This window comes from Ursus arctos, unplaced genomic scaffold (assembly GCF_023065955.2).
Source record: "Ursus arctos isolate Adak ecotype North America unplaced genomic scaffold, UrsArc2.0 scaffold_20, whole genome shotgun sequence".
Classification (NCBI taxonomy): domain Eukaryota; kingdom Metazoa; phylum Chordata; class Mammalia; order Carnivora; family Ursidae; genus Ursus; species Ursus arctos.
Window position 1 is genome coordinate 51,858,497 of NW_026622875.1, and position 26,418 is coordinate 51,884,914.

At 46.2% G+C, this 26,418-nt stretch overlaps 1 protein-coding gene across 1 annotated transcript in view; it reads left to right on the forward strand.

Annotated features, from left to right (window-relative positions):
- The window catches only part of DCLK3 (doublecortin like kinase 3), a 46,815-nt gene that overhangs the window by 13,060 nt on the left and 7,337 nt on the right, over nt 1–26,418 (forward strand). The window contains exons 2-3 of the mRNA XM_026496701.3: nt 8,133–9,928; nt 25,314–25,446. Of these exons, the coding sequence (XP_026352486.2) occupies nt 8,133–9,928; nt 25,314–25,446 (1,929 nt within the window). The remainder of the gene's footprint in view (nt 1–8,132; nt 9,929–25,313; nt 25,447–26,418) is intronic.

A 26,418-nucleotide genomic window follows, 5' to 3' on the forward strand; every position in this document is an offset into this window, starting at 1 on the left:
TCCGAGGCCCCAGAACAGGATGTCACCTGTGCTCAGGTACACTGCGGCTCCTATTCTTTCTCCAGAGGTTAAGTCACTCCTCACCCCTCCACCCCTGCTGTCAATGTGTCCCCAAGGCCCCACATTGCCTTCATCTGCTGTGCTGGGGAAGGTGGGGCGGCTATCTTTGCTTACTCTTGTACCTTTTCACTTGGGTCCCAGAGCCTCACACAGGCTTTTGAAACCCAACTACTTTAGGGTCCCTCATTGATCCTATGCTCCAAGGATCAGGAGAGCAGGTTGCAGATGCCATTCCACTGCCTCTTTTGTCACTGTCTCTTATCTTCTTACTTCCTCCCAGGTATCTGGGGCCTGTGCACGAAACACCCCCTTCTCCCTTCACTCACTCCCTCGCCTGCCTGTTCGGCAGCCGGTGCACGAAGATTCCAGAGAAATAAACCCACCCCTGGGCCAGAGCCACCCCTGGATCCCACATTGGATTTGATTGGGTCATGCTGCCATGCTTTCAGGATTAATCAAAGGGATATGCACTAGCACAAGGACTTAGTGATCTCCCCCGTCATGGTCTGAGTATTTTGCTTCCGCTTGCCACTTTGGTGATGTGAGAGGTAGTTTGCAGCAGTGCTTCTTAAACTTCCATATGCATCAGACCACCTGGACATTTTGTTAAATTGCAGAATCTGATCCTGTAGGTCTGGGGTGAGGCCTGAAAATCTACATTTCCAACAAGCTCCCCGGTGAGGGCCGGGACCACTCTGGGTCGTCAAAGTGGTCATTCCCTCCTTCACTTCTGTTTGCTGTACTTAAGTGAAATCTCAGGCAAGGAAATTCTGATGGGACTTTCTGTTGCACTGCACCAGTGATGTCATGTTTTAATGACATACCATATGTTCCTTACACATATCATGAAAATAAAGGTGCTGTGGGTTGTAATACTACTTTAAGGAGTTGGTTTATGGGCCACTTTGAAATTGCTTATAGGTGACTGGCACTCCCAGAAGGATGCACTGGAACTTGTCTCTGTATCTGTGTTTCTCAAGGTGTGGTCCATGAGCCAACAACACAGGCATCACTTGGGACCTTGTTAGAGACGCAGAATCTCAGGACCGATCCTAGACCTTGACTGGCTGAATTAGTTCCTGTACGTGAACACAGTCCCCAGGTGGTGTGTGTGCACACTAACACGTGAGAAGTCCTACCCTGTGGAACACAGTACATCGGGGATGGGAGCTGCTGGCTTAGCCAGTTTAGTTGGACGCCAAAGGAGGCACATTAGTGACAGTGGGGAAAAGTTCCTCCCTTGGTCATCAGTTCTCTTTGCCGTGGCGTGTCCTGAGATGTTTGGGGAGAGCAGAAAATGCTTTCTGGCTTGCATGGAGCATGAAGGTTCTTCAGACAAAATAAAACTAGCAGAAGGGGAAATGAGAAGTGTGATGTGGTGATGGGGTGGGTTGTAGTGCGTGCAGGACGAGATCAGGGGATCAGGGTGCGGGGAAATGCAAGGGTGGGAGGAGGAGTACTACCGAGGGGGTTGGGAGGAGCTTTGGAAGTGAGGAGATAGGTAAGCTTGTTCACTTTAAAACCCTCTTCTAACTAACTCATCATAACTCCAAAGTAGCTGGGAGAGTAAAGTTCTTTTTGGGGGGGGGGTTTAAACAACAGAAATTTGTTGTCTCCTGGTTATGGAGGCTTGAAGTCTGAAATCCGATGCTGGCAGGGATGGTTCCTTCTGAGGACCGTGGGGGAAGGAGCCGGTGTAGGCCTCTCTTCTTGGCTTATGGATGACCATCTTCATGTTCACTTGGCATTCTCCCTGTATGATTGTCTGTGTCCAAACTTAACCTCCTTATAAGGATACCAGTCTTGTTGGATTACAGCCTATCTCAGGGATATCATTTGAACATGACTGCCTCTGTGAAAACCTTATCAAAATCATGTCACACTATGAAAGACTGGGGGTTAGGACTTCAGATGAATTCAAGGGTGGGGGGACACAATTCCACCCATAACAAGGTTGTATAAGCAACTATTAGTTTTGCCTGGTCAGTATCCAGTGTGCTTTCTTCTTTTTCTTCATTGATTTTTTTTTGTTAATTAAGTACAGTTGACACACAATGTTACATTAGTTTTGTATGTACAACATAGTGATTCCACAAATCTGTATGCTATGCTGTGCTTACCACAAGTGTAGCTCCCATCTGTCACCGTACATTGCTATGACAATATCATTGACTATATTCCCTGTGTTGTATCTTTCATGCCTATGACTTATTCATTCCATAGCTGGAAGCCTGTGCCTCCCCCTCTCTCCCCCATTTTGCCCATCCCCTCAACCCCTCCCCTCTGGCAACCACGAGTTTGTTCTCTGTATTAATGGGTCTGATTCTGCTTTTTGTTTGTTTGTTTAGCAAATTCCATCTTTAAATCAGTGAGTAGTTTAGGAAAAAAGTATCAGGCATCTGTTAGGCGGGCTATAACAAGGATTGGCAAATATCTTTCACTCAGAGACCATACAAGGTTCTTGTGCCAATAAGCTGGGAGGCACATAGGAAAATTGGCATGAATAGGTCAGCAGATTATAAGACAACCCAGACCAGGGGCACCTCTGAGATGAGAGTTGGAAAAGGTCTTTTTAATTACTCTGTTTCTGATGTCTCGGTTGATGTGCTGTTGGTAATAAAGATTAAGTAGTGACAGCATTAATTAGAGACTGAAGTGTCATCAGCAATGATGGCCGATAAATAGCATGGCAGGTTCATCTTATTACCTAACCTTTATTAATTTCTCTGGCTTTGATCAATACGGACGTTGGCCAGGCTTGCAAGTTACGAAACGGTAGCATTTTTGAGGCTTAGTGACTTGGAGGCTGCATTCCAATTTTTTATTCGTTTAGAAAACCCTCCTTGGGATGTTTGCATAATCAAATGTAAGTTCACAAATGTTTCTCCTGCCTCATAATCTGCATATGAACAAAATGAGTGTGTTCCCAAACAGCCCCTGGAAAAAGCCCAGGACAAATGATTACTCAGTGAAAGGGAAAATGATTCCAGCTGGTCCTTCTTCATCTTCTACAAAAGAATGGAAGGGAACAGTTTCTCAGCACTGTGTCCTGGGGCCACACGTGATCAATCTGGTGAAACCACTCAGAAATACGAGGTCAATAAAAGGGAAAGTATTTTAGGAGGAGCTTCCCTGCCAGGAAAGGGGGTTATACACCACTAGATGCATTGACTTCTTTCTAGTCATTTTTTGTTGTTGTATTGCTTATTACCAGATGTTTTGAAACACCAATTTCTGTTTCTTTAATACTCATAATTTATAAATACTTAAAAAATGACTGTGTATTACTTATGCCTGATAGTGATTTGGTGTGATTCTCCCATTTCTTTTTCTCATGTGTCATTATAGCTCTCAAGGAACCAAGGTGAGAATTCCAAAGTTAGTGCTGACCTCAGACACAGTTTTTCTTTGTTAGACATATGGATTAGGATTTTAAAATGACTAGGAAGAGGTACACTCTTTTTGTTCTGATTTAAAAAGACAAGTAAAAGATTAATTTTAGCAGAATAGTTTCTGTTTTTAAAAATCTTGATCCTAAAGTCAATGATTAGCAGCCTAAAGAAAGTGTTATTAAATGATCAAGCAGGAACCTGGATTAATGTGACTTCCCATCATTGTGGTAGCCTGGTCAGCATGGTAAGGTGTAGACCTGACCCTTGTAGAATCAGGTTATGCTAGCTCATCTGAATTGTGGAAGCAGATGGGAGACGGGATTGCCAGGGGCCAAAGCCATTAGAGGCAATAAGAGCAAAATGCCCGTGCGGTTACTGGCTCACACCAGTCAGAGAGTCCTAAGATCAGTGAGCAGGAATTTCATTTAGCCTCCCAGGATTGCTGTACGCTTCAATTTGCTGGAATGTTCCTCTTATTATCCTGTTCTTACTGGTTTCCTATTTCAATCACTACATGGATGACAAATTCACTTGCTGAGTCACATTTAACGTTGTTTTCTCTTTGCTCTTGAGATGTACAATGGATTTGGGGGAAATCCCAGGTTACAAGACCTGTTTTCTTTCAGAGAGGGAAGAAAACAAGGACACGCTGGGCACCTTCAGTGTGAGTGAGGTATCATGGTTGGCAGATGTGGAGACTGAGGTGCAGAGAGATTCTATAACTCTCCCAAGGTCACATGGCTAGGAAGAGTCTGGTAGAACTGGGATTTAAGTGAGATCTCTGACCCTGTGTTTGGTATTCTTTGCATGCCTCTAAAATGAAGCTATTGCAAACTCTGAAGAAATGCTCTCCCTTGCCTGTATCAGTCCCTCTTTATAAACACTGCTTTGGCAGATTTCCTTGTAGCGAATGGATGTCTGTGACTGTGCTTTCTTCTACCTCTCTTATTTAATCTCTTTATGAGGTCTGGGGTGTGATGTCTACCAGAGCTGAAAGGAGTAACACTCAGTCGTCTACAAGGAGAGCTGGCAGACTGAGACTTGGTACTCATGTTGGATGTTAGTGCTGGGAACTGGTTCCCCAAATCTGTGGTGCCTAGTATCATTAATAGTGAGATGTACTGAGGGGTAGACCAGATGTTCGGCAGCCAAGTGTCAATATCTGGTCTCAAGCATTCACATGAAGTGTTGGCTTAAGGAATGCACAGAGCTTCAGAGGAGGGAGCTGACTGTGAAAGTGAGGTCAGGGAAGGTTTGGCGGTGGTCTTACAAGATGGTGAGACTTGGGTGGGTGTAAGGAGTGAGGGGGGTGTGGGGTCAGGATGGGTAGAGGCACTGGATTATGGAGGGCCTTACATATCAAGCGGAGTAGTTTCAGTTTGGTCCCCAAGAAGGTAATAAGGAGTCATTGTAGGTTCTTGAGCAGAGGAGTGGCTCAGTGAAAGCAGTGTCTATTCTGCTGTGTGTGTGTTTTGGAGGGAGGGTTAGATTGACTCTGGGGAGAAACCCTATAAATATTTGTATTTAGGGTGTATGAGGCAAAAGCAGCAGTATTGTCAAGTCAAGACCAATTTATGTTGCCGTAGAAACTTAGAAAAACAGAGTGTTACAACAGCATCTTTTTTCTGTGTCACTTTCTGGGAAGCTGCAGGCTTGATGACCGAGGACTGGGAATTAGGGTGTTTAATTTTCACTATCTGTACCTTCTTTAACTATTTATGGTTAATGTAGGGACAGAGTAGGGGTTATTAACCTAGATCATTTTAGGTTGAGCCACATGAAATTTCCATTTTTTGCAGGTCAAAATGGAAGTACTGGCAATTTCACATAGTTCCATTTAATCAATTTTGTAAATTGTTGGCAATAAGTAGACAAAGGCTGGTCTTTGGCTTTCTGGTTGGCTTGATGTGGGTAGATACCAGGACACCGCTGCTTATAATTAGCCTAAATGCACCACTGTGCTGTTGTCCTCAGGAGGTGAGGCTGTTGCTGGAGACTGAGACCCAAAGGTTTGCTATATTCCTTCTCTCCCTAATTACAGACCAGGCACTCAGAGTCTCCTGATTTGATTCTCTCATCTTTAAAGAAGAAAACTTTGCTCTGGACTAAGGATTTTTAAGGGGGGAGGAGGGCTTGCACTTTGAGGTTGTGTTTTCCCAGCACTCCCTAGAAGCTTGATGCAGCCAGAACCTGGTTATGTTGGGGACATGAGGGACTGAGTTCTCACTCTTGCCCCCAGACACCAGAGGTTTTGAATGAGTCTGTGATTGCCTGGGCGGTGGACTGAGCATGCCTGATGGTGGTGGAGCAGAGCTGCTCTGTCTTCATGTCCTCTGTGTCTGTGTCCTGGGATTGGGGGCCACTCTTATGGAGCCTCTGTTGGGTTCAGGGATGGGGTGTTCCAAGTTTACTCCCCTCACCACTAGGAATCAGGGCCGGATCTGAGGTAAGGTCTGTTGAATCTGGCTGGGCACTGCCACCTCCAGAGAGCATGCCCCCTCCCCCACCCCAACTCTGGGTACCACGGGACCAAGTCATGGATCACCATAACCAAACTTCCTAGTTTCACTGGGACCCTGAGGTCACAGGTCCCATCACAACTCACCTCACTGACATCCTTGGTCACCATTCAATGTGTGAGTACTACCAGTGTCTGTCCTGTTCCATGAGGACTCTTATATGGTTCCCTGACATCCCATGCTGGACCCTTCTCTGGGACCCTCCTGAACCCCCTTCCATGCTAAACTCTTCCTGCATCCCTAATACATTCATCAAATGCTCCCTTGTCTTTCTGGTTCATCCCTGAAAATCCCTCTCCTTTCCCTTCCCTGGAAGAGAGAATTCTTTTCCATTGAGTTAGCCTGACAAATATGTATAGTAAGTCCTACTCTGTGAGAAGCACCACAAGGAAAACAAATGCCAACACTAGTCCCCTTGCACACACACATTTGAGGGTCATCTTCCTTGGTATCCTTCCTGAATTTTCCCCATGAGGAAACACAGACTAGTGTTACTGCTGGAGATCTTTCAACTCTTTTGGACAAAAATGGAGGCAGATTACAGAGATTATGAGAAGAAAAGGAATAACAGATGTCCATAAATAGTTGAACTGTAAATGTGAGTGTTGGGCTCATAAATTTATGGCATGTGAGATCAGTACCAGACAGTTGTCATCTAATCTGACACCTGTGTCTAGATGGAAATCATCTCAGAACAGATTGTATGTTATAATTAAAAAACAAAAAACATTCTGTGTAAATATGCTGGGCCAAATTGCGCATCCTGGCACAACAGGGGTTCTTGCTACGATTCAAATGCACATAAAAATAATGATCTTTAATCTCCTTTTAAAGGAAGCATAAACAGCAGATTCCAACATATAGGGTAGGATAGATGGATCCTGTGGGGTAACGTAAGTAATCCACAGCCCACCCTCATGGTGTAACTCAGTGACACATTCTGTCATTTTCCTCTTTCCTGACCTGGATGAAATGGAAATTGAACCACTTTTGCCTCAACTGCTTTATTCTGGCTGGGAACAGCTGATCAGGAAATACATCTTGTTTTATTCAATTACGCAGTTTATTAGGAAATACATTGAGAACGAGCTCATTTTCATTATTAAAGCTCTGAACATTAATATATAACCTTTGTTTCTTTCTTTCCTTTTTTTTTAATATCAGGAAGAAAAACCATTTAGAGAAGAAAGTTTCTATACCTACACTGAAATGTCTTTCAACTTTTCTTTTCTTTCCCTCCCTCCCTCCTTCCCTCCTGCCCTCCCTCCCTCCCTTCCATTTCATTCTTGCATCCCTAAGAAATACCAACCATGTCAGGCTGGTCCATGAATTCTTGTGATGCCAAGTGAATTCTGCCTTACCAATATAATATATCACTCCCAAAATAATTATCATACAAAAGAGATATTGAGACTAAAAGGACAGTATTAATAATTAGCAATTACTGTACCCTTACTGTGTGTCAAACACTCCTTTAAGTGAACTTAATTATTTTCCCATTTGCTCTTCACGAAAACGCTGGAAGGAGGGTGTTCTCATTCCTACTTCCTATATGAAAAAACAGACACATGAGTAATTTGCCCACATTCACTCAAGTAGTCAGTGGCCATGCCAGGATTCAAATCCAGATCTGTCTCAGAGTCTGTGGTCATCACCTCTTCACATTTTCACCTCGAATAAGTTGAAAGTCAAGCTGAGAAAACTCTTCTTGGCAAAGAGGTGGGTGAGATTTGAGTTCTTTAAGGTTCCAGAATGTTCTGACCTCCTGTTGGTATTTCCTGGGCAATGAAGCTTAGACCTTTTATCTCGGTTGTATATCCCTGAAAGACAGCTCACTTTAGGGTAGCAGAAGTTGTGTTCCCAGGGTCAGGCTTTGCCTAGTGAGAACTCCCAAGGTGTGGCACATACTGGGGGCTCCTGGGAGGCTCGGAGGAGCCACTCAGGTCCAACCAAGACTAGTTCTGCTTTCCTGATCTCTTATAGGGGAGACTGGGGATTAGACCCAAAGGGCACATGCTCCGAGATTTCAAGCAGATCCCCAAAGATCATAGTCCTATAAAACCGTAATAGAATCAGTGACCTTTAGTAAAGTTTTAGTGAAGGCCAAAGGGCTCTTTGAACCCATCACGACTGACACCGTGTTGTCATTTTCCTCTTGCAGGACATCGAGGCCTGTGTGACCATTCTCTAAAATCTTTAAGCTCGAGAATCACAGAGCGGAAGCTGCAGGGGACATGGCTGCCTGCTGGCCGAGGGAATCTGGAGAAACCACTCCTGGGGCCACGTGGCTCCGCGGTGCCCGTGTTCAACCCTCAGAACGGCCTTCACTCCGTGCATGCTGACAGTAGTACACTGAAGCCCAGGGTGGTGACCGTGGTGAAGCTGGGTGGACACCCCCTCCGGAAGATCACTCTGCTCCTCAACAGACGGTCCGTGCAGAGCTTCGAGCAGCTCTTGGCGGACATCTCCGAGGCCCTGGGCTTTCCCAGATGGAAGAACGATCGCGTGAGAAAACTCTTTAACCTCAAGGGCAGGGAGATCAGGAGTGTCTCCGATTTCTTCCGGGAAGGGGATGCTTTCATAGCCATGGGCAAAGAACCGTTGACACTGAAGAACATTCAGGTAGCTATAGAAGAACTGTACCCCAGCAAAGCGCGGGCCCTGACACTGACCCAGCACAGCCGAGCCCCTTCTCCGAGGCTGAGAAGCAGGCTTTATAGCAGGGCCCTGAGAGGGGGGCACCACTGTGGGGAGACTGAGACTGCCAAGAGCTGTGGTGAGGCTGCCCGATCCAAGGCGGCTATCAGACATCAGGGAAAGGCCCCCGTGGAGCCGGAGCTGGGGGACAGGGCCAGGCCCCAGAAGAAGTGGGTCGGGGGGAAGTGGGAGCCTGAGCCCAGCAGCAGGCCACCCAAGGAAGCCACTCTGGAGAGACCTGCCAGTGGAGAGAAGCACCTGGGTGTAGAGATCGAAAAGACCTCGGGTGAGATCATCCGATGTGAGAAGTGCAAGAGAGAGAGGGAGCTCCAGCAGGGCCTGCAGAGGGAGCGGCTGTCCCTGGGGACCAGCGAGCTGGACTTGGGGAAGTGCCACAGGTACGAGGCAGCAGAGAAGCTGGTGAGGACCAGGAGCTGCAGACGGTCCCCTGAGGCCCACCCTGCATCTGGGGAGGAAGGGTGGAAGGGCGAGAGCCACAGGAGCAGCCCCAGGAACCCCACTCAGGAGCTGAGGAGGCCCGGGAAAAACCCGGACAAGAAGGAGGACAGAGACCCTGAAAGTCATGAAGGTCATGCTCAGGCAGCTACCAGGGCCAAGAGGGAGCTTGGGGAAGCCCAGCCGGTCAGAGAGGAGGGGCTGCGGGACGTGAGGAGGGAGGCCAGGAGCGCCTGCAGGAACAGGCCCGAGGCGCCTCCCGGTACCCGCGGGGGTGAGCAGGACGCGGACCGGGAGAAGCAGCCCTGTACGCCTGCGTCAGGGGCCAGAAAGCCAGCCGCTCGAGGGGAGAGGGAGTCTAGGGGCAGCCGGAAGCGGCGGCCCGTGGGGCTCCTGGCGACCGATGTGCACAAGCACTACGAGATGGGCCGCGTGCTCGGGGATGGCAACTTCGCCGTGGTCAAGGAGTGCCGGCACCGCGAGACCCGGCAGGCCTACGCCATGAAGATCATCGACAAGTCCAAGCTCAAGGGTAAGGAGGACATGGTGGACAGCGAGATCCTGATCATTCAGAGCCTCTCCCACCCTAACATCGTGAAGCTGCACGAGGTGTACGAGACGGAGGCAGAAATTTACCTGATCATGGAGTACGTGCAGGGCGGGGACCTCTTCGATGCCATCATCGAGAGCGTGAAGTTCGCGGAGCGCGACGCCGCCCTCATGCTCATGGACTTGTGCAGGGCGCTGGTGCACCTGCACGACAAGAGCATCGTCCACCGGGACCTCAAGCCGGAAAACCTGCTGGTAAGCCCTGACCTCCTGATGGTCGGGAAGTCCATCTCCTACGCTGTTATCTCCACATTCTGGAGCGCTGCCTTGATGTTATTTTAACATTCTTGCGCCAGTATTTAAAACTCTGGTTTCCTGAGATGCGTTGATGTTGATGAAATTATTGAAAAAGCAGCCTTCCAATTTAAATAAAATGGGAAATGTTTCCTTGTTCCTGGGAGAAAAATGCTTCCACCTTGACAGTGACTTGCACAGCCTCTGGCCTCGGTGTCAGCAACAGCTTCTCCCATGGGCTTTGTGTCACCGTCCCACTGAAACTCCCCCCTCGCCTTTATTTTTTTAAGGTTTTATTTTTTTATTTGACAGAGACGGTGAGAGACAGGGAACACAAGCAGGGGGAGTGGGAGAGGGAGAAGCAGGTTTCCCCGCTGAGCAAGGAACCCATCGCGGGTCTCCATCCCAGGACTCCGGATCGTGACCGGAACTGACGGCAGAGGCGAGCCCTGGTGGACCATCTTTAAATAGCAGTTAGATGAAGGAATGAATTCAGACCATAGCATGCTGCATGCCAAACTGCATGCACTCCGTCAGTGGTGGCTACCATCATTATTATTCCTTTAGAAATGACTCTGATGTTAAGGTGGATATCATGAGCAGGCAGATAGAGCAGCAGCGAATGGGGACAATGATCTCCATAAGCCACATTTTTGTTTTTTTCTTTTTGGCAGGTCTTTAGTCTGTTTTCTTAAATTTCATGCCTGTAGACCCAGCCTGGGTACATCACTCCACGATGCATTCATCTGTCTGTAAACTGTTCCCACAAGCCAACAGAAATAACAAGTAAATCAAACTAATTATCTGGTGATATGAGGTCTATGTTGACCACTAAGTTGAGCAACCTTGTTTCTGACCAAATTTATAGAATCGAAGAGACAGTTTGACTGGTTTTCCTGAGAGGTCTGAATTATCTTCAGGGTGTCTCCCTTTGAAAAAATTTCATTTCTGCATTAGCTGAGTGTTCTCATCCTTTCTTCAGTGGCTTTTTTGATTGTTTCTGTCTTTGGGTCCAAGTCCAAGTGTTCTCCGTGTGGTGCACTGTGCACTGTTTGTCATGGACACGTTGGAATGAGCTTCTGATATTTTCGTTGAACTGTCTCAGCAGAAGAGGGTCTGATTAGAGGCTTGGGTGGGTGCCCCTCTGCTGAACATTTTGGGCGTGTGCCCAATAAAGCTTTATAACGGTTATATAAGTTCTCGAGTATGTGGAATGAGATAAGGTATCCTCTAGGATTGTTTTCTTTTGGGAACAGTCATCTCAGTGTGCATTTTCTCAACAAGGTCCCAGAACCAGTGCGTTGAGCCAGCTTATCTCTTGGGCAGTAGCGGCTCTCACTTGTGTTATGGGATTTACTTGTCAGCAGTTTTTAAAATGGAGGAAGCCCCGGTTTAGATTTCATGGAGAAATTTACTTGAAGAATTAGAGAAACTGCAAGGAACATGTTTAGTATGGACAAGCTGACTGCCTTTGAGAGGTCATTTGACAACTCTGCATGGATTTAAATGTCAGGACATGTGTGTTTTTAGTGCCTTTAAGGGCAATGAAGTGTGTACGTGTGTGTGTGCGCCTGTGTTCTGAGAGGCGCAACTGCAGGGGAGCCGTAATTTTCCAGTCTCAATACATGAGTTATTTATTGGTGTTGATTGTAATTTGTATTTAGATCCTTTCTTTTTTCTGATTTCAAAGAAGGCCCACTTAAAAAAAAAACTACCACCTTTTTTTCGTGGTGGCATGGCTCCTTCACAAAGTGCAAAAGGCTCCATATTTGAGCCATCTTTTGTGAAACAGGTTAATATCTTTTCTGTCCTGTGGATAGTTTGTCAGCTTGCATTTGTCAAAATGAACAGGTCTGTCACATTTATAAGCCACGTTAGTCCTTTTTCTGAGAAAGTTCAACATATTGTTATGTCAAAAGTCTAAATGCTCTCTAATGTCAATGTTTTTGGCTTTTCAGACAGAGTTCTGGATAGTGTTGGATTTGGCAGTGGTCTCATTGCTGGGCTTAGAAGGGTGTCATCTCTCAACTTGCTGGTCTGATAACCACATCACAAACTTGCTTGGTCTTCTAAGACTTACTATTCCTAAATACCACTGTGGTGACCACTGTCCCTCAATGAATATTCTTCAGTTGCCTTTAATTTAGTGTTTTGTGCCTGTGCTGAGCTTTGTATTATCAAAGTGATTGTTGCTTTATCCTTCAGCAGATGGCCCCTGTCTGTATTAAGACCTGACTTTGCTAAACTTAGGAAAGTGATTTCACATTAGAACTAATATCCGACTACATGAGTGATTATGACTGTTGCTTCTTTTCGAGACTTTCTGGATGTGCAAAGAGCTCTTTATGAATATAGCAAGCTTATCATGTTATTTTAATCAACAGAAATATTCGTGTCTAATAATTGGGCCCCGGGGTACAATTTTAGGCCTATATTACTGAGTTTATCTATTTCAACTGATCACATTTCCTGATAAGATGCTAGTGCTCCTCTTCCCTTTGGGTTATTTCGACTCCTGAGATCTTGCAAAAGAAGTTTTAATTATGAGAACTTCCAGCTTGCAGAAATGTTAATTGCTTTTTCTACCAGTATGTGCTCCCTTGGTGGGGTTGGAACGTGCTGTGTGGTGTTGACAGGGCCCTGGGAGGAGGGGAGGGGGCAGACAGGAGCCAGATAGGTGAGGATGATGAAAGCAGCTTACACAGGGTGGGAAGTGGGCAGGCCAGGCTCCTGATGGCCAACAGCTGAGATATTGCCTACAGCAAAGAAGGCTGAGAGAGTGGGTGGGGAAAGACACTGAAGAGATGTCAGACAGGCAGAGACCCTTGAAATCCAGGGCAAATGGTGGTGGGCAGCTGTGGGGACAGGTCACAGCTCATCAAGAATAAAGGCTGTACTCTTTCTGGCCTCTTATGGGGTTCTGGGAAGGAACAGACTTTTCTAGATTTTTAACTGCTGAATGCAACTAGGACAGGGCGGTGACTGATGTCCCCAAGGCTGGTAAGGAACATTGGGAAGATAAAAAATGGTCCAACACACTTCTTGCCCATTCTCCCTTGAAAAGAAACCTATCCAGTCATTTTGTTCATTTTAATTCTCTAAGTTCTTTTTTCCACATCTACTGGGATGCACAAGAAGGACTCAGTAATTAGTGCTGTGAGTGGTTCTGTGATGCACAATTCTCCCTGGCCAGCATGACTTCTCTTTTTCCAGTTCCAGTTTCAATCTCCTTTCCCCTTAGCATCTAAGATAGAGACATCCAGGTCCTCTCCTTAATGGTCCAAGTATTCATGAATGCATTTATATACCAGTTGCATTCACTAAATATTTGGTGCCTATGAAGCATATCTTGTTAAGGTAGTCTTAATAAAATCAAGAAATGGGAATTTCAGCAATAACATGAAATCACTAAAGAAAAAGTGCAGTGATACAAGCCTTTAAGTCATTGGCCAATATTGATCAAGTTTGTGAGAAGACAGGTTTATAAGAGATCATCTCAAGAATCCCAGGGTAAATTCCAGCAGGAGACCTCAGAGTTATGACTGTAGGTTTGTATGAGTGAGAGTGGCTCCACTTTAACAGTTTCCAGGAAGATAAAAAGTATCCATATAGTCAGTGAACCCATATATTGTCTAAGGCTTGACTACCCAGCTAGAAATTTCAGAAAATTTCTTAAAGCCTTCAAAATTCTATATACTGGGTCATTTCGATAACTGAGATTTTCTTCTGTTTGTTCCTTTTGAAAGAGTCACCCACACAGGTGGATGTCTGATAATTTACTGTCTGTAGTAAATTATCAGCAACAGAGACAACTTCAAAGCACGATTGAAAATGTTGTTGAACGTTGTTAAATCACTTCTAAAATTGCGACTCCATTTCCCCAAGGAGTCCTGAAGTTCAGGTCCTTTAGTCAAGGTAAATAACAGCAATCTGCTAATGTCCTCTTAATACTTGTGTTCATGTGTGTTGTTGCCACTCTGAGAGCAATTTCTTGTGAGCCATTTGAGGATCTAAGATTTCTTAAAAATCTGTATTTTCAAAATGCCCTTAATGTGAGGAAGCAAATTGGTGTCCAGGGTCTAAGATCTGGTTGTCTAATTGCAGTAATATAAAACCCCTGGCTCTGTTTGAGCTTCTTCCAGATGTCCTACATGTTAGGCGTTATGTGAGGATATGGAGAGGAAAGATGGAGAGAAGGAAGGGAGGGAGGGAGGGAGGAAGGGAGGAACGAAGGAAGGGAGAGGTGGGACAGATTAAAACAGATAAAGGCATAGAGATAGAGGTGGGGAGGGGACAACTCAGCTGTGTATCATGCATTAAACCTTGCCGACATGATTGCATGTTCTGACTGGGCCGTCTGGCTAAGGACTGGGTAGAACTGGGCATTCTGTGTGGGTGCAGATATACTGTTGATCCCTCCCCAACCTTTAATTTCTAACTACCATTTTGGGCAAGGAGACTCCACTTTCCCATATTGAGACAAAACTCTTAAAATCCCTTTCAGTCAGTCAGATAGAATATATAGAATCAGGTTAAAGGATTATTTGTCTAAGAATCTCATGTGGGCAGCACACTCAGGCCTTTGACCCCAGGTGCCTTTTCCAGGTGGTAAATTTCTCCTGTAGGAACCGTCTCTGATGTTTTGACCTTGTCAGATCCCAGGGCACACTGGAGGCCCATGAATAAGTAATGGTGACCATGACAATAGTAATTCTGTTGATAATAACTTTGGCTTTACTGCGTAGGACCTTGACCTTGTGAATTTTGATAAATTACGTGCACGGCCATACTATGGTGGGCTTGGCGTTTTAGGTCAGTTCATTACCTTTCTGGGAAGGACTTGGAAGCAGAAACATAGAGATGTGTGCCCGTGGAGACACTGCCTGAATGTTTGCATCCAGGGGAGTGGGATGAATTGTAAGGGCCATGAAGCAGCTCAGGAGAGGGAGAGGACACGCTTACAGCTGAGCTACCTTCCAGCTGCCGTGGGACCATGTGACTAACAGTGGGGTAAATCAGTACTTCTTAAATCCACCATGTGCATGGGAATCACCCAGATCTTGGATCTTGATAAGATGCAGATGCTGATTTAGTGGGTGTGGGAGAGGCCTGAGATGCTGCATTTATAATAAGCTCCAAGGTGATGTTAATGTTCTGCGGAGCATACCTTGTGGAACAAGGGCTCAAACAATGAAGACATCTAGTTCTCTCAGTGACAAGCAGCCTGGAGACAGGTGGTTACAGGGATGGTTAATGGAGCAGATCAGAGATCTCAAGGCAGTTTTTGCCATTTCCCTCAGGGTCCCCAAATGTCTACCATGCTCCAAGGATCACATTGTCACACTCACATAAATGGCAGGAAAAGTGGGGGGGGTGGACTCTTGCTGGTGTTCTCCCTTTCTCAAGAGGAGGAAAGTCTGGCTCAGGAGCTCCTCAGTACATTTCCTGTTCTATCTCGTTGGCCAGGATGCATCCCTCAGCATGGAGCTGGCTCAGGGTCATTTTGGAGGGGGGAGCTGCCACGTCCTCCCTCACTCTTCTCCCCATCTCCATTGTGGGGTCACAAGGATGCTACCGAGTCCTCTTTCAGGAGATCTGGGGACTGCTGAATGTAGGGCAAATCTGGGAGACTACAGCTTTCAGGAAGCCATAGATAAGAAGTGCCCTCCAGGTCTCTGTTTCTAGAATCATCCAAACTTCATGGGTAATTTTTCTGGATCTCTTAGGGGCCCCCAACTTCATGGAAAGTCGGGCCTCCTCATCCCATGGGACAAGGCATCTCTCAAATGCTTTCCCTTCCTCTCGGCCTGCTTTTGTTTAACCTGCCCTGGTGGAGAGATAACAACCCTGCTGTTCTGCATACAGAGCCCCAGTCCTCCTGCTCTGATCCCCACTGTCTCCTTGTCCAGCTGTGGCTGCCTCTGGGATAACCATGCCCTTTGGTCTTGGTTTCCACATGTGTGGGGGCAGTGGTCTCTGATAGGGAATGAGAAGGGTCCTTGCCATAGGGAAGCTTATTCAAAGGCTGTGCCAAGAATGACCTTGTGGTTGCAGCCACCCTCCTCCGCTAGTTTTTCTGTTTTCAGATTTAGATTTTATGTGTCAGTTTGTCTGTTAGCTGCGGATCAAGCCCCTCCCACAATCACTGGTTGGGGTGGGGCAAGTGAAAGCTGTTTAGCTTTTAGGTACTTAGGTGTGGCTGCAAAATGGTAATGTTTCTCATATTATTTTACATAAAAGTTTAGTTTTAACAAATATCAGGAACTCAAGGTGGTGAAGGATAGAATCAGGGAGACTGAAAAAATCTTTAATTCCTTTTGGTTAAGTAATTCAAAGGGACCGAATTATACCTGTGACATGGTACACGGTGCTTGCAATAGACCCAGCCCTACTCCAGGCCCTTTGCTCCTGCTGCCTGCTATATATACACCCTGTGCAGTAAGTGTGCTTACCTCTCTTTACAGGGGAGGAAACTAAGGCCCAGGGAGGTTGAGTAACTTGGTCAGAGTCACACAGCAAACGAGAAACACGATTTGAACCCAGGACCCATCCAAGCTCCTGGGCACTCTACTAGACTGGTGCTTGGCCGATCTTAACATTTTTTTTTCCTGTCCCTAAATGCTAAAACCGAGATGAAAAAGATCCTTTCTTGCTGCATGGTTTCAAATCCTGGTTGATTGTAGCATAACCACAGAAAGTTAGGTCTGCATGGGAAGTCTAGAGACCTCTCCTATATTGTAGGTGGTAGCATAGGCTCAGAAAAAGTCAAGGTGGGGGCCATCTGGCTCTTTTGGTGTAAGCAGAGCTAAAACAAAAATCCAAGTAATTTCAATCTTACTTCTGAGCTCTTTTGCAAAATACATGTTGGCAGTTCAGTTGCTTGACTTTGGATTAAATGATTTCCTTAGAAAGTTCAATGCTGAATGTGGATTTTGGTCCTTTGAGAGCGGGGAAACTGGGTGGGTTCCAGACTGGGAGGCTGGTGGGGAGGAGCATACTCCTTGTGTTTCCATACAGAGAGATAGGAGAGTATGGAAATCACACGTCAGTCCAAGCATTGGTTTGGAAACATCCCGCTAGTTACCTCAGTGGTCTCTTTTACCAGGGAGTTACCACTTTGGTCTGAACCTGATGATGATGGCCCTGTTTCTCTTGATCTACACCAGGATCCTCCCCCATGGGACTGTTGGCGTCTGGGCGGGCTGACCCTGCTGTGGGGGTGTCCTGAACATTGTAGGAGCTTTAGCAGCTTCCCGGCCTCTGCGCGCTAGATGCCGCTAGCATCCCCCGAGCTGTGATAACCAAAAATGTCTCCAGACACTGTCCGGTATCTCTGGGGTGGTGGTGGACCACTGTCCCTGCTGGAGAATCACTGCCTATCCTTGTTGCACTGAGACATTGACTCTGTGCTCTGTGCTCCCACCTGCTTAGAGCCCATGTCCCATTAGAGCAGGCACAAACGTCATGGGCCTGTCAGTCTGGCACATTGGTCACGATTCTGTGCACTTCGCATTTTCATAGAATTCTCACACCAACCCTATGAGGAAGGCCTCACACTGCACTGAGGGGATGGCCAGAGGTCCCCCAGTGGGGCAGGTCTGGCCACAGAGCCTGTGGGGTAGTCCCTGGATGCCCTGTGTTTTTAACTCAGTGTCAGGTTCAGATGTGGCCAGCCCCGCTGATGAAGGAATGGAGGGTGGACTGGAGATGTTTCCTGGGTCACGTAGGGTGGGCCCCTCGTCCGGCGCTCACTTCAGGTCACCGCCTGGTTGTCTGATGTGCTGAGCATCTCAAACTCAGGATGCTGAAACTGGGTTTCACATGGAACTTGCGCCTCTCCCAGACCTCTCTGGCCCAGAGCACGGCCCCATCATCACATAAACAGGGTGCTATCTCCCAACTGAAGGAAACAAACTTTGTTTTCTCCACGTCCCCCTCTGCTACTACCCTACCTTTATGGACTACTCCCCCACTCCTGAAAGAGGTGTCTGTCCACCCTGTTTGCAGTTTTCCCGTTCCATTCCATCCTGAACTCCAGGCGGGCTCTCATCCCCATACTATGCCGCAGCCCCCTTCTCTGTCACATGGGGCTGCCACCGGCCTAGCTGCTGGTGGCAGGAACCTCAGTGGCCCCGGAGCCTCCTTCCTCGCCCTCCCTGTTCAAGCCTTCTGTTCGCCCTTAGGATGGCACTTCTCCCCACCGGAGACCAAGCCACCATCATCTCCTGCTGGGACTGCGGCAGTGGCTGCTCACTGGTCCTCCCTCTTCCTCTGCAGGCCGTCTTCCTCCCAGGAGCCTGAGTGATCTCCGAATGTAAATCAGACCCCATAACTCCTCTGCTCAGAGTCAACACGGGCTTTCTGTCCACTCCAAGTTCATTTCTGTGGGCTCCAAGGTCCTGCACCACGACCTTTGCACTTGCTGTTTCCTCCACCTGAAAAGCTTTCTCCTCAGATTTGAATATGGCTCACACTTGACTTTTTTCAAATGCTACTTTCTCAGTGAGTCCTGCCTGAACCACCCCATTTAAAATAGCAGCCCTGCTGCTGTCAGTTCGAGCACTGTCCACTAGAACTTTCTGTGATGATGGAAATGTCCTGTCTCTGCACAGCCCAGTACAGTAGCCACTACTACATGGACACTTAAGATGTACCTTGTGTGTCTGAGAAACTGAACTTTAAATTTTGTTGAAAATAAATAGCCACATGTGGTTTTTGGAAACTAACAGACAACACAGCCTTTATCTCACTTTTTCTTTTCTTTTTTTTTTTTTTACCACACTTATCATTGCGGGACCATACATATTCGTTTGAATATCATTTATTAATAGAAAGAAGGTCTTATAAGAACAAAGACTTTACCTGTTTCATCCACTATTCCTAGTACCTAGAACAGTACCTGCCACAGGGTAGGCATCTAAATATTTGTTGGGTGAATATCAGATGTTAATTAAGTAGAAAAGTCCTGGGATGAAGGCCTTTGGCCTGTCATGGCAGGTCCCAGGGAAGGCTTTGTTTCCACCGATGCTTTCAATCATTGTTTTGTATTTTGGTATCTTTTGCTGTTGAAATGTAAATTGATTCTAGGCATTGATATTTCAGTGTGAGTTGGTTTCTAAGATCATAAAGTCCTCATAGCCAGTTGAAAATGGAACCTTGGAGGGAAAGGCCAGAAGGACCATGAAAAATCCAGTATAAAGTAGGCTTAACCACGTCTGAATTTTTCTTGGCGGGAGGTGGGGGGTTGGGGGGAGGGTGACTGCTTGCTGTTTGGTCTATAGTCTGCTGCCATCTCCTGTTCAGAGATGAACATTGCAAGATCACATTTAAATTGAGGTTACCTTGAAGTACAGGAGGTGTTCATTGTTCAGAAAAATAAAGATTCCTCTTGAAGCATTGAGACCCTCCAGGTGTTTGTTATGTGGATGCTTATGTAAATAATAGAGACCGCCTGGATTCAAATCAGGGAACTTTGGTGTGGCTGGGAAAGGGGGTGATGGATGCAGATGGATCAGCAGTCCTAACAGGGCCGTGTGAATTCATCTCTAACACCCTTGCAGTTGGAGAGGAGCTGAAAACCGAGCTCTGGAAGGAACGTGACCCAGAGCAGTGAGTTTCGATGGGCCAGAAGACAGAGAAATGGAAATATCAGTGAAGCAAGTTCAGATGTGTGCGCTGGGATGGTGGGCGGGCTCTCAGTCAAACCTGGCCCACTAGGGTGTAGGGAAGGGGAAAAAAACCCCTTTTGTCTCCACCCTCATGGGTTCTTTGGCCGGACATTGGAAATCAAATCAACAAAAGACAGACTAACAAACGAAAAACAGACGGCGTGCACATATGCAGCACACACATGGGAGGAACTCTGGGATGAGTAACTCAAATGGGTAGTTAGAATTTGGGGCTTTATAGAGCATCTTAAAAGAACAATAAATCTTTTGAGAAGTGACAAGATAAAGCAAAAAGGGTTTCTAGGCTTTTAGGGGCAGCAAACTGTGGCAAGTAAAATTATGGGAAAACTAGAGGAAGATAGGAGTTGTTTAATAATCAACATGTGAAGCGGCATAATTTGGAGTGGCATGTTCTGATCCCCTACAAAGGCTTTCTGAGGAAGGGGCATCAGAATGGGACTCTGAGCGGAGTCTTTGTCTTTATGGCAACCCAGCGTCCCATCCACTCTGAGGCCTGAGGTCCGCTGTCCTGATCAAATCACACATGGCATGTAGTGTTCATTTCTGGGCGTTCTTTGTTAAAAGAGGCATCGATGAAATGGAGATCGCCTAGAACTTGACTGCGCACACGAATCACCCTGAGGTCTTGTCGACATGTAGGTTCTGGTTCAGTGGGTCTGGGCAGCCTAGATCTCTGCCCAGCTCCCAAGCGATGACTGTGCTGTTGGTTCAGGCAGTGAACTTAGTGTAGGAAGGAGTGAGAAAGGGAGGATGACGAGGAGAGTGGGTCTTATAAGGATCAAGTGGGGTATCCTCAGATGTGAGTTAGAGAAACCAGAGGTGACCTGGGGACCACGATAGTTGTTTCCCTGTGGGACAAGTGTGTCTTTCTTCAGTACCCTCCCAGAGGGCAGACTTAGACAATCGTGTAGGGGCTGGAATTTGGAATCAACATAGGGGAACCTCCTCGCAAGTTAAACTGGCCACAAATGGGATGAGATGCCGGATAAAGTTGTGGGAATCCTTCCGCGTTGAGATTTCAATCAGAGGTGAACAGTCGTTTTTACACAAGTTCCTGTCTGGGTGGAAAAGTTGATGGTTTCAGAAGTCCCACAGATGCTAGGAAGAAGAGTTATCCTGGAGGATGTCACTCATTTGATTTCACGATTAGGGTAGGAATTATTCTGAGGCCAACAATGGGAGGTGCCTGTTGAAACAAAGCAAAATGAAACTCACACAGTCAGTGCAGGACCTTAAGTGTAATTAAGCTGTTCATGTCGATGAAATAGGTGAGAAGCCTCAAGTCACATGGATGGCTCTGAAGGATGTGATGTCCCTACTGAGAGCAGAAGCTGGAGAGAGCAGAATTAAAAACACCGGTGGTCTCGAGCCACTTTCTGGACGGGACAGACGAGTCCACATATCTCAACCAGCCCGGGGCTCAGCGTCTGCTGTGGGGGGTGCCATGGGGATGCCCGAGACAAGGAACAAGACAAAACCGTGAAGAGACAAGCAGCAGCATACTATGTGTTAGAAAGGCCATGGAATAATATAAAACACGGATTTAGTGTTTGGAAATGCATGCACCAGCATCTGGACATTTAACCTAATAAATGTGCGAAACAAAAGACGGACTTTCCACCGTGTTGAAACTGCTGGTACTTCAGTGGAGCCGGGGTTTGGAGTTGGGGGGTTTCTCGGAGGAAGGGACTAGTTTGTTATTTCTCATGGGGGCATATTTTATTTTGGTGTATCAAGGCAGCCAGATGCTTTTCCTGCTGATCATTTGGTTGGGAGAATATTTACAAATATTTATGGGGGACATATTTTTTCAGCAATTACCCAGCAAATGTGATTACTGTAGATGATCCAGCTGGAAACTCTAGGCACCACACTGCTTTTTTGTCCTTCCCTTCCAAACTCGATTTTCTAGTCTAAGTTGTTCTAATCATTACCTCCCTGTCTCCTTCTGGGCTCTATCTGTCTTGCTCTGCAGACCACAGCCGAGTCGCATTTTTGACTGCATCTGTGACTTTCCCTTCAGTTAGGTTAACTAGGGAGGCATCGATTAGGTTGCCCTGCGGTAAACTCAGACTCAGTAATTAAGACACATTCTGCTCCCAGAGATGTAAGCTCACTGGCAGAATCCAAAGCAAGTGCAGAGAACTCACTCTTGTCTGGGGAAACTGGGGAGTGCCTGCCCTGTATTTTTGGGTGCTGCTGTGTCCATGGCTCTGTTGGGGTACAGGGAGAGCCAGAGTCTTCCCATTGCCCTTGGCCCCCCAGGCACTGGTGGGAGCATTGGGAACCTTTGTCCCCATTGCAGTAGAGATGGGAGAGCATGTGCCTGCAGACAGGTTGATAATTTCACCTATAGGTGGTCCCAAGGAGCCTCTCCCCTGGGGTGCTGTCAGCCAGCCTTGTCCCTGTTTTATCGTAGCTCAGTAATTAACGGCTCAGCTCACCTTTGCTGTGAGTGTTCAGCAAGAGTTGAGAGGGGGTGAAGCTTACACAGCAGAAGATGGACCAGGGCCCTGCCCCATATGGGTGCCATTGGTTTGGATAAGGAAGATATCAAGGACAGCTTCCCACACTTCTCATTTTGGGTCCAAGAGGGGTTCCTTCCAGGGGGGAGGGTGGCTGTATTCCTGGGGACACTTCTGCTGTGTGGACAGAATCCCCAGATCACTGGCTGTCTGTCTGGATTTCAAGACAGCCATAGGGACTGTAATCATTTTTTCAAGCAGAAAATAAAAGTTTTGTTGAGAATGTGCCTTGGAAAAAAACCCCAAAGTATAAATTTACTTAACTTTATATTTAACAAAATTTGTTTTAATTAAAACTATGCATTAGTTTCTTCCCTCCATCTTTATTGAGGTATAATTGACAAATAAAATTGTAATATATTTGAAGTGTTCATATACGTTGTGGAAGGATTTCCACACTCAAGTTGATTTCCATGTCCATCACCTCATAGAGCTGCCTTGTTTTTTGTGGCTTTTTTTTCCATAAGGATGTTTAAGATCTCTCTTGGCACATTTCAAGTACACAATACAGAATGATTAACCGCAGTCACCACGCTGTACATTGGATTCCCAGAACATATTTGTCTTACAACTGAATGTTGATACCCTTGGACCACCAGCTTTCCCCAGTCCCTGGTGACCACCGTTCTACTTTTTATTTCTAGGAGCTGGATTCCTTTCTTTCTTTCTTTCTTTCTTTCTTTCTTTCTTTCTTTCTTTCTTTCTTTCTTCTTCTCTTTCTTTTTTAAGATTCCACTCTTCGCTCTGCCCTCTATGGATAAATTCCCCTCCAGGCCTGAGACCTTGACAGCCCCCAGCTTTGTCCTTTCTGTTGAGAGGAAAGGTGCCAGGCAGGATGTGATGACAGGTGTCCTGTGGGTTGCACCTTTCCCAAGAGGCAGACGACAGGAGGGAGGAAAAGATGCCACACTTGCAGAATCTACCATTCAAAGCTCCCTGCTAGAGATTGCGTAGGCTGCTTTCTGTGAACATAAGGTCAGAATTATGGGTGGCAAGGCTGCTAAAGGGGCTTGGAACGCCTTCCCCACAGGGAACCAGCATCTTCCAGGCGTGCACAGACCAGCTGCCAGGTGTGGCTGCCTGGATTGCTGCAGAGTGGGGCTGGAGCGGGGCTCAGGGCTGCTTTAGCTACAGAGCTGGAAGCAGGCAGGTATTGCCTGGCTGTGCTTTGCTTCTTGCCTCCCAGAACAAGGGGCTGTGGGCACCTTTGGCTTGTGCCTTTATTTCTTGGTGTCCTGAGATTCGGTCAAGGTGAAGCTCCTGGGGAAGGCAGCTGCTCCGAGTCTTAACACTCTCTGATGTGTGGAGGCCAGACCTCCTATGAATCACCCTCTACCTTACTTGTTTGGGTGCCAACTAGCATTGCAGAAGGTTGGAGTCTGATGTGCCCGAAGATTTAACCTTTCCCCAGAGTGGAAAACGGCCTGCGTAGCATGGAGGGAACCAATGCATCTTTTACTTGCTGCAAAATATGCTAGATTTGTCCCTTCGCTGTTGGTTTTTACGTGAAATATAACATATCTTTACTTTTATCATGTCTTGCGTGGTAGTCTAAATACCTGCTAGGCTCACCTCTTGAGATTCATTTCTAGGTAAAGACCCACCTCTTCCTAACACAGCATCTAGCATGCAGATACCTTGAGGGTGAAGGAGGACAGTACGCATTAGCTGGGCAGTGGGAATTGGTTTACCATGATCAGAAAGCCAGTCACCGGGATTTGTTTGAAAGAATGAGATGCAGGTGGGGTCCATTTTGAGGAGGACAAAGGAAAGCAGGGGTTCTCCTTCATTTCAGAGTGAGGGTAGCTGTCTTTTCTGTGCTCTGAAAATGACTGATTTTCCCCTTCTCTAAAACCCAGTGGAAGTGGGGTCTAAAGAATCAGAACTAACTTCTTTTACCTTCATGCAAAAACGTTAACAGAACCCATTCTGTCAGTTCTCATATATATATAGGAGTAAATTCCGATTTAGTAGCATTAATTAATATAGCATTAATTCTGTATTATGTGCAAACAAGGACAACAATATCATCCCAGTTTGCCTGTGACTGTCCTAGTTTTTTAAATTTAATTAATTAATTAATTTGAGAGTGGGAGAGGGATAGAGGGAGAGAGAGAATATCAAGCAGACTCACCAATGAGCTCGACACAGGACTCTATCTCCCAACCCTGAGATCATGACCTGAGCTAAAATCAAGAGTCGGGAGCTTAACGGACTGAGCCCCCCAGGTACCCCAGAAATTGTCCTAGTTTTAAAAATGAAAATCTCACATCCTGGGAACGCTTCAGTCCCTGGCAGCCTGGGACTGTTGGTTACTTTAGATGAGGACTTTGTAGGGTAGATTATGAACACTGATTGGAACTCCTGACACAAGCCTAATTGCTGGAAATGATCACCTCCTTCCCTTTTTAAAGGAGAAAACAGAGGCTTAGATGAGTAAAGAAATTTGTCCAAGACAATCCAGAGGCAAATCTTGGATTTGGAACTGAAGACTCCTGGTCTGTTTGGTCCTTAATGCCTCCCCTCCCCGCACCCAGATTAGGATCTGTACCTATTGTTTCTCCCCTGCTTGTTTACTTCTTCCTCCTAATTCCTGGTTCTTTCCCTTTCCTTTCTTCCTCTGCCCAGATTTCACATCCCCCAGAGGCATTTTCTGGTCCTCACTAACATTAATCTGTGCCCAAAATATCATTGATCCTTGTTCTAACTCAGTGGTGCCCAATAGAAGTTTCTGTGATGATGGAAATGTTCTATATTTGCACTGTTCAATATGGTAGCCATTAACCATCAATGGCTTTCATCATCATCAAAGATGATGAAAATTTGCCAGGAAACTCTTGAGCACCTGAAATGTGACTAGTGCATCTGAGAAACTAAATTTTTAATTTGATATGAATTTTAATAGCCATCTGTGGCAATATGGTGCTACCATAGCAGACAGCACAGTGAATCTAACTTGTTTTACTTGAAAATGTGCGTACCCATCACTGAAATCAGGTTGGGTTTATCAACTATGAGCTCGAGTAGGTTTATCGTTTGATTATCCTGACCTTGCATGCTTGTTGTCTCGTTAGTTTTTCTTCTTTGTTCTCATCACAATTTTGGTGATTTGGGGATTTTGTTTTCTTACAGGTTCAGCGAAATGAGGACAAATCTACCACCTTGAAACTGGCTGATTTTGGCCTTGCAAAGCATGTGGTGAGACCTATATTCACTGTGTGTGGGACTCCGACTTATGTAGCTCCTGAAATTCTTTCTGAGAAAGGTACGTGTTATACATTGCTCCATGGGACTCTGGCTCACTTACTAACAAATGTCTTATTTTTAATATTTAATATTTTTCAATATGGAGCAATCAGAAATCTCAGAGTTGGCAATAGGCTTGCACATGGATTTTAATGGGAATATTTGAAACAGATCTTGACAAAAGCATGTGGACCTTTTCCTCATCTGGGCTGCCCTTATAGAGGAGGGATTGTGTGTGTGTGTGTGTGTGTGTGTGTGTGTGTGTGTTGGCAGGACAATAAGATAAAAGATGATGAAAATTTGCCAGGAAACTCAAGCAAGCAAGGCCATTTGTGCCACTGACCCAAGGCCACTTCTACTGGAAAAATTTTGAAGCAGGTCCTATGGTAATCAGCTTAAAAACTCCTCCACCAAATTTGCATTTTAAGGAACAGGGTGTCCCATTTCAAAGCCCACGAGTAATATTTATTACTAGTTTTAATATTATATGAGGATCCAATGAACTGTTTTAGTGACACATTCTATAAAGTACATAAAAACGAAACCGTGATTATTATCACATGGCTCCAAATGAGCTATGTGAGATCACATGAATGACTGTTTAGCCATCGTGGCAATTTGGGAGAAATCAGTTCAGGTGCCGTATGTAAGATGGTAAAGCTCTGGGGGGGTTGTGGGGTTGGTGGGGAGAAGGGAGAGAGTTTCCCAGCAGCAGGAGCATCAGGGAAGGGAAGACAGGGAGGCAGGAATATGCACGGAGGTTGGGTGGTAGAGCCACTGAGGAGACTAGTGTCAGTGTTGCAGAGGGAAGTTTAGTTGGCTGACTAGGTTGAGTCGAGTCTCCACAACTGGGGAGGCTGAGCAGAGGAATTTGAACTCCATGTGGCCGGCAGAGTAGCCATGGCAGCGTGGTGACAGTGGGACAGGAGAATGCTGAGAAACCATAGACATTTTAGTGGAGGCGTTGATGACCTGGGTAAGAGAAGAAGGC